The sequence below is a fragment of the Aulonocara sp. 'chitande type north' Nkhata Bay genome, linkage group LG14 (assembly GCF_057382095.1).
Source record: "Aulonocara sp. 'chitande type north' Nkhata Bay isolate Kocher_YH1m ecotype deep benthic linkage group LG14, A_spYH_male_GT1.1, whole genome shotgun sequence".
Classification (NCBI taxonomy): Eukaryota; Metazoa; Chordata; class Actinopteri; order Cichliformes; family Cichlidae; genus Aulonocara; species Aulonocara sp. 'chitande type north' Nkhata Bay.
The window spans coordinates 37,147,671-37,162,056 of record NC_141357.1 but is presented as its reverse complement, the minus strand read 5'-3'; the positions used below and the strand labels follow the sequence as shown (position 1 = coordinate 37,162,056).

Sequence of the window (14,386 nt, the reverse complement as noted above, 5' to 3'; positions counted from 1 at the left end):
TTTGTGTTGATAAAACATGATTGAAACATTTTTAGATGGAGTAAGTTGAGCTCTTGAAATATTTCAGTCCTTCACAATTTTCTTTAATTCACTGTATTCCAATATTATTCAATAACCTTCACCCCAACACTTAAATACCACATGTTGTCTTCATATTACATAATGTTCAACAAAGTCTAGATTCTGGTTAACATAAAATTTCAATGGAGTTACAACAACTTCCACTCCATCCATCCTCTTATCTTTATCAGGGTTGTTGTGGCCTATACCATGGTAAGGGGTCGCCAGTCTATCACAGGGCTAACACAGAGACATAAATATTGGGACATTGACACAATTCTAACATTTTTGGCTCCATACACAACCACAATGGATTCCAAATGAAACGAACAAGATATGCTTTAACTGCAGACTGTCAGCTTTTATTTGAGGGTATTTAAATCCAAATCAGGAATTACGACAGTTTGTATATGTGCCTCCTACTTCTTAGCAATGAGCAATTAACCTAGCTCTAACAACTGCATAATTTTTAACTGTGGGAAACCAGAAGGCCTACAGCAAGCTAGCCAGACTGTGGATTTGATCTTCTTGCTGTGAGGTAACAGTACTAATTACTGCACCACCAAGCTGTTGATGCAGACTTCACAAAAGTAGGAAAGCTTGCAGAATTTTCTGTATGTTTTTGTCCTTGACAGTTAAACCACAATAAATAGCAATAGCATACACACGGTGTGTGTATAGATGTGTGCCTCTTATAACTCTGGTGATTTTCCTGTGGTTTAAAATCTTGTGTGGTCTGGTGAATTTCATGAGTGCAGGCAACTAACCACTCTTACTAGATTGTATCATGTCATCTCAACAAGAACAAATTAAGTTGTTGAATTTCATACAGATACTACATGATTTACTTACGTTCACCATAGAAACATGAAAATATTTTGTAAAAAGTACAAGTTGAACTTCCGATTTCATTTTTTGAGTGTTCAATCATTTTGGACGTGGGACAAAAAGTTGTATAAATAGATCTCCATTAACAAAACGATCCTACCTTAGCAGTTATAGTTATTTAGCCTTGAACTTTTTAATGCACTTTAACAATGGGGAAAAATGTTTTTGTAGAAAAACAGGTTTCAAAAGCAGACCCTGCAGACAGACAGTATAAAGTACTATATAACATTAAAGTACTTAAAACAACACTGTGGTAGCTGCTGCTATTCTGGATGTCTTCATTACCCTGTCATTTTTTACCTCTGTAGCACAGGACTATTCTACCATCGGATGCTTTGGAAGTACAATGGAACAGTCCCAACAATTCTAGATGAGCTAAATATGACTCACAACAGTAGTCCAGAACATGCTGGTAAGCTTACTGTTATTGAATACTTCTCAATGTAAAAGATTTTACATTGCATTTTATATTTTTACATTATTTTAAGATATTTGTTCTATATGTTCTTAAGAAATCTTTCCTCTTCCTGCTCACTCACTAAATCATCATTTCATCTTTCTACAGCAATTCTGTTGTTTTGATTTTTATTTAACCCTCTATTGTGACATTTTAAATTTTAAGTGTCTTTTTAGAATGGTTTTCTTTTTTAAAATATAAAACAATGTTGTTTTTTTTTACTTGTTAGATATTGCTATCAATTATTATGATGTTTTTACTTATTTGTTCTTGTTTCAAATCTCACTATAATTCATGTTTTGTTTGATATATTTGATTTTTGGTACAAAATGTAATTGGTCCCACTCGTATTACTGATCATTCTTTAGATTCCTATTATCAGTGTTTTGGATGTAGTTCAGTCCAATCATTGGTGTGTTTTAGTAGATTGGCCTGATCAGGCCAATCACCACAAACTATTAAAAGAGTTACGTCAGTGAGGAAACCTCAACTGTGGTGGCCGTTGCTCAGGAGATACAAACTGAAAGTTTTCTGCACATAAAAGAAGAAGCATCAAAAGACTAATTATGACACTTTAAAAAATTGTGTCATAATTATTAACTCAATTTCAATAAATCTATTTGAAATCTATTCATTTGCATAAAAATACAATGCAATGCATGGTGATGCAAAACTAAAATAAATAAAGATTACCTCAGTGAAAATACAGAACTGCTATGAAATATATATGACTATACATGCATTAAAATATGACTGCCAAAAGTTATAGTTATAGTAAAAGATACTGGAAGTTATTTTAGTTAGTTTTGACCTTTACCGTAACCTAAAATTTGTAATTTAAGTTGGAGTTGGTGGGGGTCTACCAGTGTTACGGTTTGGAGGAGGACTCAAGCGCAGGACTCCGGTTCTGATGCTCACAAGAAGGATTTATTTACAATTCACCAGGTGTATATACAAGAAGGTGCGGGGGGTGCTATATACAGCTGAGTGAGTTAAGAAGGGGTCTCCAGGGAAGTCCAGGGGGAAAGCACGCGTTCTTCAGATCATCCACACACACGATCACAGGCTCACACTCCGACACTGCCACACGGGAATCACACAGGGGAAAATCCAGGAAGCTCTGTAGACAGGGAGACAGGGTTAAGTACAACGCACAAAGGAAAATACTATTAACTAGACTTGCTGTAGCTTGACTTCACTAACGCGTGGTGGACAACGATCCAGCGATGAACAGCAGTCGCCTCCTGGTTTAAATGCTGATCGTCTTAATGAGACCCAGGTGTCTCATCTGTCGAGGGCGTGAACCCACAATGAGTTCTGCCCTGGCGAGAGAGAGTGAGAGAGCTGATCAGCGTGCAGCTGATCCGCCTGGCCGTGACAACCAGAGATCTCTATGGAGAAAAGCCTATGTTCAATTTTAAGTCTACAGCTTTGCAGCTGCCATTGACAATGCTCCTAATAAAGCTGTTAATATGATGACTTTGGATGTGCAGCATCTAGACCAAACATCCCTATGTGCCAAAGTTATGATATTATTATTAAAAAATTTGTAATAACCTTTTTTTTCCACCAATGAGGTTCCCAGGGACCATACACTCTTGCAGCAGTTAAAGGGACAAAGACCTTTCTGATATCAGCTTATCTGGAACATCGCACAGACAAAAAGGAGGTCAGTGAAAAGATAAATGTTGCATTATTTAAACCGCTCTGTTGGTTACAATACTAAATGTAAATCTGAGAGTCAATAAAATTCAGAAAATGCTAGGATTTAACAGCAAATTGACAATAATTGAGCGATCATGGCTCAAGAGTTGGCAGTTTGTCTTGTAATCAGAAGGTTGCCGGTTCGGGCCCCGGCTCCGACAGTCTCAGTCGTTGTGTCACTTGCCTACTGGTGGTGGTCAGAGGGCCCGGTGGCGCCAGTGTCCGGCAGCCTCGCCTCTGTCAATGCGCCCCAGGGTGGCTGTGGTTACAATGTAGCTTGCCATCACCAGTGTGTGAATGTGTGTGTGAATGGGTGGATGACTGGATGTGTAAAGCGCTTTGGGGTCCTTAGGGACTAGTAAAGCGCTATACAAATACAGGCCATTTACCAATAAAGCACTTTTTTATGATTTCATTAGTGTATATATCTTCAGTATATACTAGAGATGGCACGATACCACTGTTTTATGTCCGATACCGATACCGATATCATAAATTTGGATATCTGCCGATACCGATATGAATCCGATAGTGTTTTTTAATCAACAAAACTGTTTTTTTAAATATCTTGCTGCATTTTGTATAAGTTCATACTCAAGTTTAAAACAACAACTACACTAAAGCTATTCTGTTATACCTGTATGCAAAAAAAAATATTTCATAGTTCAGCAATACTGATCAATCTAATAAACTTAAACCTACACCATCCTCCCTATTCTGGTATTTTAAAGAGTACTTAGCGTAAATATTAAGCAACCTAACTAATAGGGTTCCAACTCCCAGCAACAACAAAAATAAAAAAATAAAAAAATAGGGAACCACCCCTCACGCGCCACCTCATGATGCTTAATCGCCGTAATCAACCTTAATTTGATGCAGTGTGAAAAAAATGCACAGAAATCAATTATTTTTCAAGAAATATTAAATAGATAAAACATCTTTCTTCAACAAAATTGCAGACTGCACAGATGGTACCTTCCCAAAGGAAAAAGTACTATAGCTTACTAGGGTATATATATATATATATATTAGACTTAATAGTCACTATATACAGTAATTGACTTCTATTCCTTTTACATCAAATTAAAACTTTGGGTGTCAGATAATTATTTATTAAAAGCTAGACATTTTAAATGAGAATAAGAAAGAAAAGTATTTCTTTGTGCCCCCTTTTCCCTGTTCATGCCCTATCGGCCCCCCTGGCTAAACTTTGCTAGATGCGCCCCTGCACAGTTACCAGCGTCAGCTACGTAGAAAAAGATCCTGGTGTAGAAAGTAATATTAAATGAATTCTAACAACAGCTTATCAAGCTTAAACGTGCTGCTGTTGTTCAGCCGCTGGTTTCCTCTTTCTGGTGCAAAGTGGGCCAAAAACAAACAAGAGAGACGGACTGGCGACAGAAAAGCCGATCAGCTGATCATTAAGCAGTTTCATGATGATTTCATGATAGCAGCAAGAAGAGGCAGTCGCTTGTTAAGCTTAAGCAGAAATGCTTTACAAACAGTCAGAGATGAACTTACACACTTGCTTTACTTCTCTCGGGGATAACTTTGTCGGAGATGAAATGCCGGGTTGCTAGCGAAGCTCCAAATGCTATCCAGACCACCGACAGGTCCCGCATGCCACAGCCGCTCTATCACGTGATGCATACTGCTCCGACGTGCTAACGTTCTGAGGTGAGTTACGGCGTGTTGCAAGTTTTGCGAGGTGCTTTCGTGATATTTAATGGATCGGATTACATTTTTTATTTTTCTCCGATATCCGATCCAGTAATTTAGGTCAGTATCGGACAGATACCGATACGTAATAACGGATCGGTCCATCTCTAGTATATACAAACTAGGATTAATTAATAAACTAGGACTGACTATGATTAACTATGACATGGATAACAAACAATGCAACCCTAAACACAGAAAGACTGGGGACTTATATACGCAAATGAGGTGATCAGGGGAAGTGGAGACACATGAGGACACAGCTGACTAGAATGAAACATAATGACAACACAGGGGAGAGTAAAACTAAACACATGAACATAGAACACAAGACTTTCTTCAAAATGCCACAGGAAACATGGAAACTAGACATGACAACACAAGCTTAACAGACCTAAAACACATAATAAATTAGACAAGAACCCAAACACAGAAACCAAGAAAACAATAATAATGGCTTACTTTAACCTCACCTAAAAGCTAAATAGGAATAACACATGAACTATAATCACAAATCTAACACATACCTTGTGTGCCACAGACTGCTCCCAAACACGAGGGGACAAGTAATGCCTCTAAAACACTTAAGTTGGCTTTATTAAACGTTAGATCTTTAGCTGGGAAAACATTTTTAATTAATGATTTAATCACTGAGCACAGCCTTGATTTTATGTTTTTAACTGAAACTTGGTTGGACCAAAGTAACAGTGGAGCTGTTCTCATCGAGACGACCCCCCCTAACTACAGTTTTATCAGTGAGGTCAGGGCGAGCAGGAGAGGAGGAGGGGTTGCTGTCTTATTTAATGAATCATTTCAATGTAAGCAGCTATCTCCTGGAAGTTTTCAGTCTTTTGAATATGTGGCTTTACAGCTGAAGGCCCCATCCAAAGTTGTGTTTCTTAATGTTAACAGGCCTCCCAAATACTGCACAGACTTTTTTAATGACCTCGGTGAACTGCTGTCTGTGATCTGTGTTGATTTCGACTGTGTAATTATTGCTGGGGATTTTAACATTCATGTGGACAACCCTCAGGACAAAGGGACTAAAGACCTGAGTAACACTCTGGGCAACTTTGGGCTGACTCAGCATGTAACAGAGGCCACACATAATAGAGGACACACTCTTGACCTACTGATCTCCAAGGGCCTGAGCATTTCAGAGGTTACTGTGTCTGATGTGGGCGTGTCTGATCATTACTGTGTTTTCTTTGAAAGTAAAATCTCAGCCCACAGAAATATGTCAACAGCAGTGATCACAAAACGGTGTATAACTGAACACAGTAGTGCGATTTTTAACCAGGTCTTCCCATTAACACCTGACCTGTCCAGAGGGTCAGTCAATGAGCTCGTCAATAGCTTCAATGCAAACATATTAAATGTAATGGATACTATTGCTCCCATTAAGGTGAAGGTTATCTCTGGAAGGAAAAAGTCTCCATGGAGAAACTCCACACTGGTGAAAAATGAAAAAAGAGAGTGTAGGAAAGCTGAGCGCAGATGGAGAAAAACAAACCTCCAGGTTCATTATGACATCTATAAAGAGAAACTTCACAATTATAATTTACAACTGAGGAATGCAAGAAGGTCCTACTTCTCTGACATCATCACTAAAAACAGTCATAATGCTCGGGTCTTATTTTCTACAGTTGACAGGCTAACAAACCCTCCTGTGCCAGTGGCAGCTGAACTTCATTCGACCATGGCCTGCAATGACTTTGCCAAATTCTTCACTGAAAAAATCCAAAAGATTAGACAAGCAATTGGTACATCAACAGCAGATCCAGAACATGTACTGTGTCCACCAAAAAACTGTTTAAACACCATGAAACAGTTTCACCCGATTAACAGCAAAGACCTGGAGGACATCTTAGGTCAACTGAACTCCTCCTCCTGCTGTTTAGATGTCCTGCCAACAAGTTTTTTCAAAAAGGTCTCAAAGACTTTAGAGTCAGACCTGTTACAGATCGTCAACTTTTCTTTATTATCAGGTGTGTTTCCAGAATCACTAAAAACTGCTGTAATAAAACCTATACTGAAAAAGGACAATCTTGACAAGACACAAATGAACAACTACAGGCCGATCTCAAATCTCCCATTTTTAAGTAAGATCATTGAAAAAGCAGTTTCTCAACAGCTCAATTACTTCTTAACACAGAATAACTGCTATGATGCCTTCCAGTCAGGTTTTAGACAGAACCACAGCACTGAAACCGCTCTGACCAAAGTGTTTAATGACATATGTCTGAATACAGACAGTGGAAAAATGTCAGTCTTAGTTTTACTGGATCTCAGTGCAGCATTTGATACAGTTGACCACAACATATTACTCAAACGACTGGAGAACTGGACAGGTCTTTCAGGAACTGTACTAAACTGGTTCAAAACATACGTAGAAAACAGGAAATACTTTGTATCAATAGGTAACTTCACATCTGAGCAGACAAGTATCACATGTGGAGTTCCCCAAGGTTCCATCTTGGGACCCCTTCTGTTTAACATTTACATGCTCCCACTGGCACAGATTATAAAGAACAACAAAATAAACTATCATAGCTATGCAGATGACACACAAATATATATCACAATGTCACCAGGAGACCAAGGCCCTATACAGGCTCTTGGTAAATGCATTGAGAAAATTAATGACTGGTTGTGCCACAATTTTCTCCAGCTAAACAAAAACAAAACTGAGGTAATAGTCTTTGGCGCCAAAGAAAAACGATTACAGGTCACCAGAGAACTTCAATCTATACACCTAAAAACCACAAACCAGGCGAGAAATTTGGGTGTAGTGATGGATGCAGACCTAAACTTAGAAAAACACATTAAGACAATAACAAAGTCAGCTTACTATCACCTCAAGAATATTTCAAGGATAAAAGATCTGATGTCTCAACAGGACCTGGAAAAAGTCCATGCATTCATCTTTAGTAGGCTTGATTACTGTAACAGCATCTTTACAGGTCTACCTAAAAATCAGTCAGACAACTACAGCTCATTCAGAACTCTGCTGCTCGAGTCCTCACTAAGACCAAAAAAGTGGACCACATCAGTCCAGCTCTGAGGTCTTTACACTGGCTGCCTGTCCGTCAGAGGATAGACTTTAAAGTTCTGATGCTGGTCTATAAAGCTCTGAATGGTTTAGGACCAAAATACATCAGTGACCTCCTGACCCAATATGAACCTTCCAGATCCCTCAGGTCATCTGGATCCGGTCTTTTATCAGTTCCCAGAGTCAGAACCAGACACGAAGAAGCTGCATTCAGCTTTTATGCTCCTTATATCTGGAACAAACTCCCAGAAAGCCTCAGATCAGCTGAAACACTCAGTTTATTTAAATCCAGGTTGAAGACTCACCTGTTCTCAGCTGCATTTGAATAAAGCACCAAATCCACAGTTTTAAGCTTCAATTTCAAAACTTACATTTAACTACTGATTTTATCTACTGTTCTGATTTTATCTGTTTTGATTTTATATACTGTTTTGTTTGTTTGTTTGTTTGTTTGTTAATTAGTTAGTTTGTTTGTTTGCGTGTTTTAATCAATTTTAAATCATGCTTTTTATTTGTTTTTGTTTCTAATGTCTCTGTAAAGCACTTTGAATCACCTTGTTGTTGAATTGTGCTATACAAATAAACTTGCTTTGCCTTGCCTTGCCACAGATGTAATATCATCTACAGCAGGGGTCGGCAACCCGCGGCTCCGGAGCCGCATGCGGCTCTTTAGTCTTTATTTTGCGGCTCCGGGTGGTTTGGGAAAATAAATTAGAAGTATTTATTTTATTTGTGTTTAGTTCTCTTTTTAACTTGTAGTTCTAAATTGGAAGATTATTGTAATTTTGAAATATAATAATAAAATTATATCTTATTATTTTTTCATCGCTCAAAATAAGCGTCACACTCGCGGAAGCCGGTATACCCGCCGAAACGCTGTGCATTTATTGAGACTTTCGACCCCAGGTAGGCCAATTATGGATCTTCGGATCCACATTATGTCGGCAGCCATTCTCCACCGTGAACTATGTTACAAACAAACACAGCTCAAGCCCCACAGATGACAGCTTACAGTCCTGCGTAAAGATGAAACCGATTTGCAGACGCTGTGCGCAGAGGTTCGGGACCATAAGTCTTATTGTATACATATCACGACAGACCCGACGATGTTTGCATGAACACGCTTTTCAGCATCTCTTTATTGACCACTTTTCACACACGGTTGCTGTACGCATACAGCCTGACACATACCAACACAACATCATAGAGAGCACAGACGTTAAGGTGGCGAGGCGTGATTGCGGGTGGCGCTCAGGTGCGTCCAACTCCCATGCAGCGGCACTGCAGACCACACCGCGCCACACACATAAACCAGGTAAAATACATATTTAGGCAGAATTTTGCAAATATCTTTTTTTTTTTTTTTTGTTAGCAGCATAGTGCTTTTTTTCCAATGACTTTTTAAAAGTCAGGTCAAGGCTCCAAAAGCCCAAAGGCGATATGAGGGTGGCAGCTCACAACAGTTTTTGTTTGCTACATGGATCATTTTAGTTCAGCTGGGTGTCTTTCCTTTTGTTATATTTCTTTAAGAGTTCAAAATGTGTTAATTACATAAATAAAATTTTCTCTGTAGCACTTCATGGATTTCATAAGCAACACACCTTAGATGCTCTGTGGATTCTTTTAAAAAGCAGTTAAAAACTTTTCTTTTCAAACAAGCCTTTTGTTGATCTACGTATTTTATATTCTTTACATTATTTACATTTGATCTTTTACATTGTGTATAATGTCTATTGATTGTATTGTTTATTTTAATATGTTTATTGTTTATTTTAATGTTTATTTTAATATGTTCCTAGAGTATTTAAAAGTAGAATGGGAGGCAGAGCCTTCAGTTTTCAGGCCCCTCTTCTGTGGAACCAGCTTCCAGTTTGGATTCAGGAGACAGACACTATCTCTACTTTCAAGATTAGGCTTCGAACTTTCCTTTTTGCTAAAGCATATAGTTAGGGCTTGACCAGGTGACCCTGAATCCTCCCTTAGTTATGCTGCAGTAGGCATAGGCTGCTGGGAGACTCCCATGATGCATTGAGTTTTTCCTTTCCAGTCACCTTTCTCACTCACTATGTATTAATAGACCTCTCTGCATTGAATCATATCTGTTATTAACCTCTGTCTCTCTTCCAGAGCATGTCTTTCATGCGGTTGTCCTTCTCTTACTCCAACCGGTCGCAGCAGATGGCCCCGCCCCTCACTGAGCCTGGTTCTGCCAGAGGTTTCTTCCTGTTAAAAGGGAGTATTTCCTTCCCACTGTCGCCAAAGTGCTTGCTCATAGGGGGTCATATGATTGTTGGGTTTTTCTCTGTACCTATGAAGCGCCTTGAGGTGACTTTTGTTGTGATTTGGCGCTATATAAATAAAATTGAATTGTATTGAATTGAATTCATCACGCTGCAATAGGTCGGCCAAAGCCGACTCCTCGACTCTGTGTTGTATTGTGTTTTTAAGAAGACAAGGACTCTCTGGTTGATCAATACCACTTTATTTCCTGAATGAAAACAACGGTGTTGTATCAGTGCAAAGGGCTGGCCACACACACACCAGAAGAAAACCACATTGTTCCTCCTGTATCCAAAGTTCGACTAATGGATGGTGTCTCCTTTCCAGCACCCTGACATAGACCTTTCAAGGGAGGTTGAGGAGTGTGATTCCCCTATAGATGCAACACACCCTCTGGTCCCCTTTCTTAAAAATGGGAACCACCACCCCGGTCTGCCAATCCAGGGGTATTACCCCTGATCTCCATGCAACATTGCAGAGACGTGTCAACCAAGACAGTCCTACAACATCCAGAGCCTTCAGGAACTCAGGGTGGACCTCATCCACCCCAGGGGCTCTGCCACCAAGGAGTTGTTTAACTGCCTCAGTGACCTCGCCTCTCATCCCTTTCTACCCCAGACTCTGCTTCCTCTGCGTAAGACTTGCCAGTGGAATTAAGGAGGTCCTCGAAGTATTCCTTCCACCGCCCGACAATTTTCTCAGTCGAAGCCAGCAGTGTTCCACCTGCATTATACACAGTGCAGGCAGAGCACCGCTTTCCCCTCCTGAGTCGCCGGACAGTTTGCTACTATGTCTTTGAACCACCGAAAGTCTTTTTCCATGGCCTCTCCAAACTCCTCCCACACCCAAGTTTTTTGTGTCTGCCACACCCCGCGTCACATTCAATTCAATTTTATTTATATAGCGCCAAATCAAAAGTCAGCAAAAGTCGCCTCAAGGCACTTTATATTGTACAGTAGATACAGAGAAAAACCCAACAATCATATGACCCCCTATGAGCAAGCACTTTGTCGACAGTGGGAAGGAAAAACACCCTTTTAACAGGAAGAAACCTCCGGCAGAACCAGGCTCAGCGAGGGGCGGGGCCATCTGCTGCAACCTGTTAAGGAGAGAGAAGGAAGACAGGATGAAAGACATGCTGTGGAAGAGAGACAGAGATTAATAACAAATATGATTCAATGCAGAGAGGTCTATTAACACATAGTGAGTGAGAAAGGTGACTGGAAAGGAAAAACTCAATATATCATGGTAATCACCCAGCAGCATTCCGCTTGGCCTGTCTGTATTTATCAGCTGCCTTCGAAGTCCCACGGGCTAAACAAGCCCAATAGAACTTCTTCAGCTTGGTGACTCCCCTCACCTCTGGTGTCCACCATTTGGTTCGGGGGTTACCGCCAAAACAGGTACCCACCACCTTGCGGCTGCAGCTCAGTGCAGCGGCTTTGGCAATGGTGAACATGTCCCCAGTCTCCCTCAGGATACTATTGAAGCTCCGCCGTTTTTTTTGTTGAAGATCTCATGGACCTGCTAAGCGTTCCCAGCGCACTTTTACTGTACGTTTAGGCGCGCCAGGTCTGTCCAGTGTCCTCTCCCGTCACCTGATCCAATTCACCACCAGGTGGTGATCAGTTGACAGCTCAGTCCCTCTCTTTACCCGAATCTCCAGAACATACGGCCTTAGGTCTGATGATACGATTACAAAATTGGCCATTGACCTGCGGCCTAGAGCGTCCTGGTGCCACATGCACTTATCGACACTCTTATGTGGTTTGCGAAGAAATCCAATAACAAAACACCGCTTGGGTTCAGATCTTGGGTTCAATCTTTTATACAGTGGCTCGCAAAAGTATTCAGCCCCCTTGAACTTTTCCACATTTTGTCACATTACAGCGTACAACTGGTGTACACGTGAGAAGTGGAACGAAAATCATACATGATTCCAAACATTTTTTTAAAAATAAATAACTGAAAAGTGGGATGTGCGTAATTATTCAGCCCCCTGAGTCAATACTTTGTAGAACCACCTTTTGCTGCAATTACAGCTGCCAGTCTTTTAGGGTATGTCTCTATCAGCCTTGCACATCTGGAGACTGAAATTCTTGCCAATTCTTCTTTACAAAGCAGCTCCAGCTCAGTCAGATTAGATGGACAGCGTTTGTGAACAGCAGTTTTCAGATCTTGCCACAGATTCTGGATTGGATTTAGATCTAGACTTTGACTGGGCCGTTCTAACACATGGATATGTTTTGTTTTAAACCACTCCATTGTTGCCCTGGCTTTATGTTTAGGGTCGTTGTCCTGCTGGAAGGTGAACCTCCGCCCCAGTCTCAAGTCTTTTGCAGACTCCAAGAGGTTTTCTTCCAAGATTGCCCTGTATTTGGCTCCATCCATCTTCCCATCAACTCTGACCAGCTTCCCTGTCCCTGCTGAAGAGAAGCACCCCCAAAGCATGATGCTGCCACCACCATATTTGACAGTGGGGATGGTGTGTTCAGAGTGATGTGCAGTGTTAGTTTTCTGCCACACATAGCGTTTTGCATTTTGGCCAAAAAGTTCCATTTTGGTCTCATCTGACCAGAGCAGCTTCTTCCACATGTTTGCTGTGTCCCCCACATGGCTTGTGGCAAACTGCAAACGGGACTTCTTATGGTTTTCTGTTAACAATGGCTTTCTTCTTGCCACTCTTCCATAAAGGCCAACTTTGTGCAGTGCACGACTAATAGTTGTCCTATGAACAGATTCCCCCACCTGAGCTGTAGATCTCTGCAGCTCGTCCAGAGTCACCACGGGCCTCTGCATTTCTGATCAGCGCTCTCCTTGTTTGACCTGTGAGTGTGGGTGGACGGCCTTGTCTCTGTAGATTTACAGTTGTGCCATACTCCTTCCATTTCTGAATGATCGCTTGAACAGTGCTCCGTGGGATGTTCAAGGCTTGGGAAATCTTTTTGTAGCCTAAGCCTCCTTTAAATTTCTCAATAACTTTATCCCTGACCTGTCTGGTGTGTTCTTTGGTCTTCACTGTGTTATTGCTCCCAATATTCTCTTAGACAACCTCTGAGGCCGTCACAGAGCAGTTGTGGAGCTGCAAAGAATGAGCAAGAATTTCAGTCGCTAGATGTGCAAAGCTGGTAGAGACAGACCCTAAAAGACTGGCAGCTGTAATTGCAGCACAAGGTGGTTCTACAAAGTATTGACTCAGGGGGCTGAATAATTATGCACACCACACTTTGCAGTTATTTATTTGTAAACAATGTTTGGGATCATGTAAGATATAAGATACCTTTATTAGTCCCACAAGTGGGAAATTTAAGGGGGAAAAAAATAACTCCCCCCAGACTGAGCTCCAATAGGGAGATCAGTTTGAGAACAGAAAAAAAACCCACCTCTGCACATAGCACATGAAAAAACCCTTAATACACCAAAGAAACACATGACAAGTAACAGGGATGGGTAAAGGGTGAGAGGCAGCCAATGTAGACAGTGCATCCGGGCCTGCGGCCTATGCGCTGGTCTCCTTGATCCACCGTCAGCATCGGAAGGGAATAAGCGTCGAAGACGTTTGGAGGGGAAGGGGGGATGAGTGTACATCTGCATGTGTATATATATGTCTGCGTGTGTGTGTGTGTGTGTGTGTGTGTGTGTGTGTGTGTGTGTGTCCAGTTCAGCTGAGACAGTGTCCTTCGCCCTGCCAGGCTAAGTAAACAGTCTTCCAGCCAACCCAGGTGGCCTTGCATAGAATGGGAAGAACAGTCTAAACACAGTCTTTATCAGGGAGTTGTTGTTCAGCCTTTGTTGAGACCGCAGCTGGCGTCGAAGGGATAGCCGCATGAAGTGATGGTGGTTTTTACTTTAGTGCGAACAACTCATGAGAATTTCAAAGCTGTTCTAACAGTCCGACACTGGTCTCTCAATCTCCCGTTGGACAGCCGTGAGCTTCTCCATGATGTTAACAACCTTACACTCCATGATGTTATCATTCTTGTGCTCAGAGAACAGATACTTTTTTTTTTTTTTTGCCTGTCCTGTTTGGTTCTTTTGCCATCAGAATTATTGTCTGAAGGCGAGGAAAGATGCCCAACAGATTTACTTTACCAAATTGACCATCCCAGCCTTGCCGTAATGGTCCATTTGATTCACCTTTTATTGTTTATTTTATTTATTTTTTTATTTTCACTTGCTAGATACGGGACAGACTTGAATGAGGAAAAGAAAAGGGAGAAAGGAAG

At 40.9% G+C, this 14,386-nt stretch overlaps 1 protein-coding gene across 3 annotated transcripts in view; it reads left to right on the top strand.

The window, feature by feature from the left end:
• Positions 1-14,386, top strand: part of LOC147315205 (uncharacterized) — a 137,104-nt gene that overhangs the window by 98,804 nt on the left and 23,914 nt on the right. For 2 of the 3 annotated variants that reach the window (XM_086262470.1, XM_086262468.1), the window contains exons 3-4: positions 1,257-1,360; positions 2,983-3,074. The exons of the other annotated variant lie outside the window; for it this stretch is intronic. In XM_086262470.1, the coding sequence (XP_086118596.1) occupies positions 1,257-1,360; positions 2,983-3,074 (196 nt within the window). The remainder of the gene's footprint in view (positions 1-1,256; positions 1,361-2,982; positions 3,075-14,386) is intronic. 3 annotated transcript variants of the gene reach the window in all.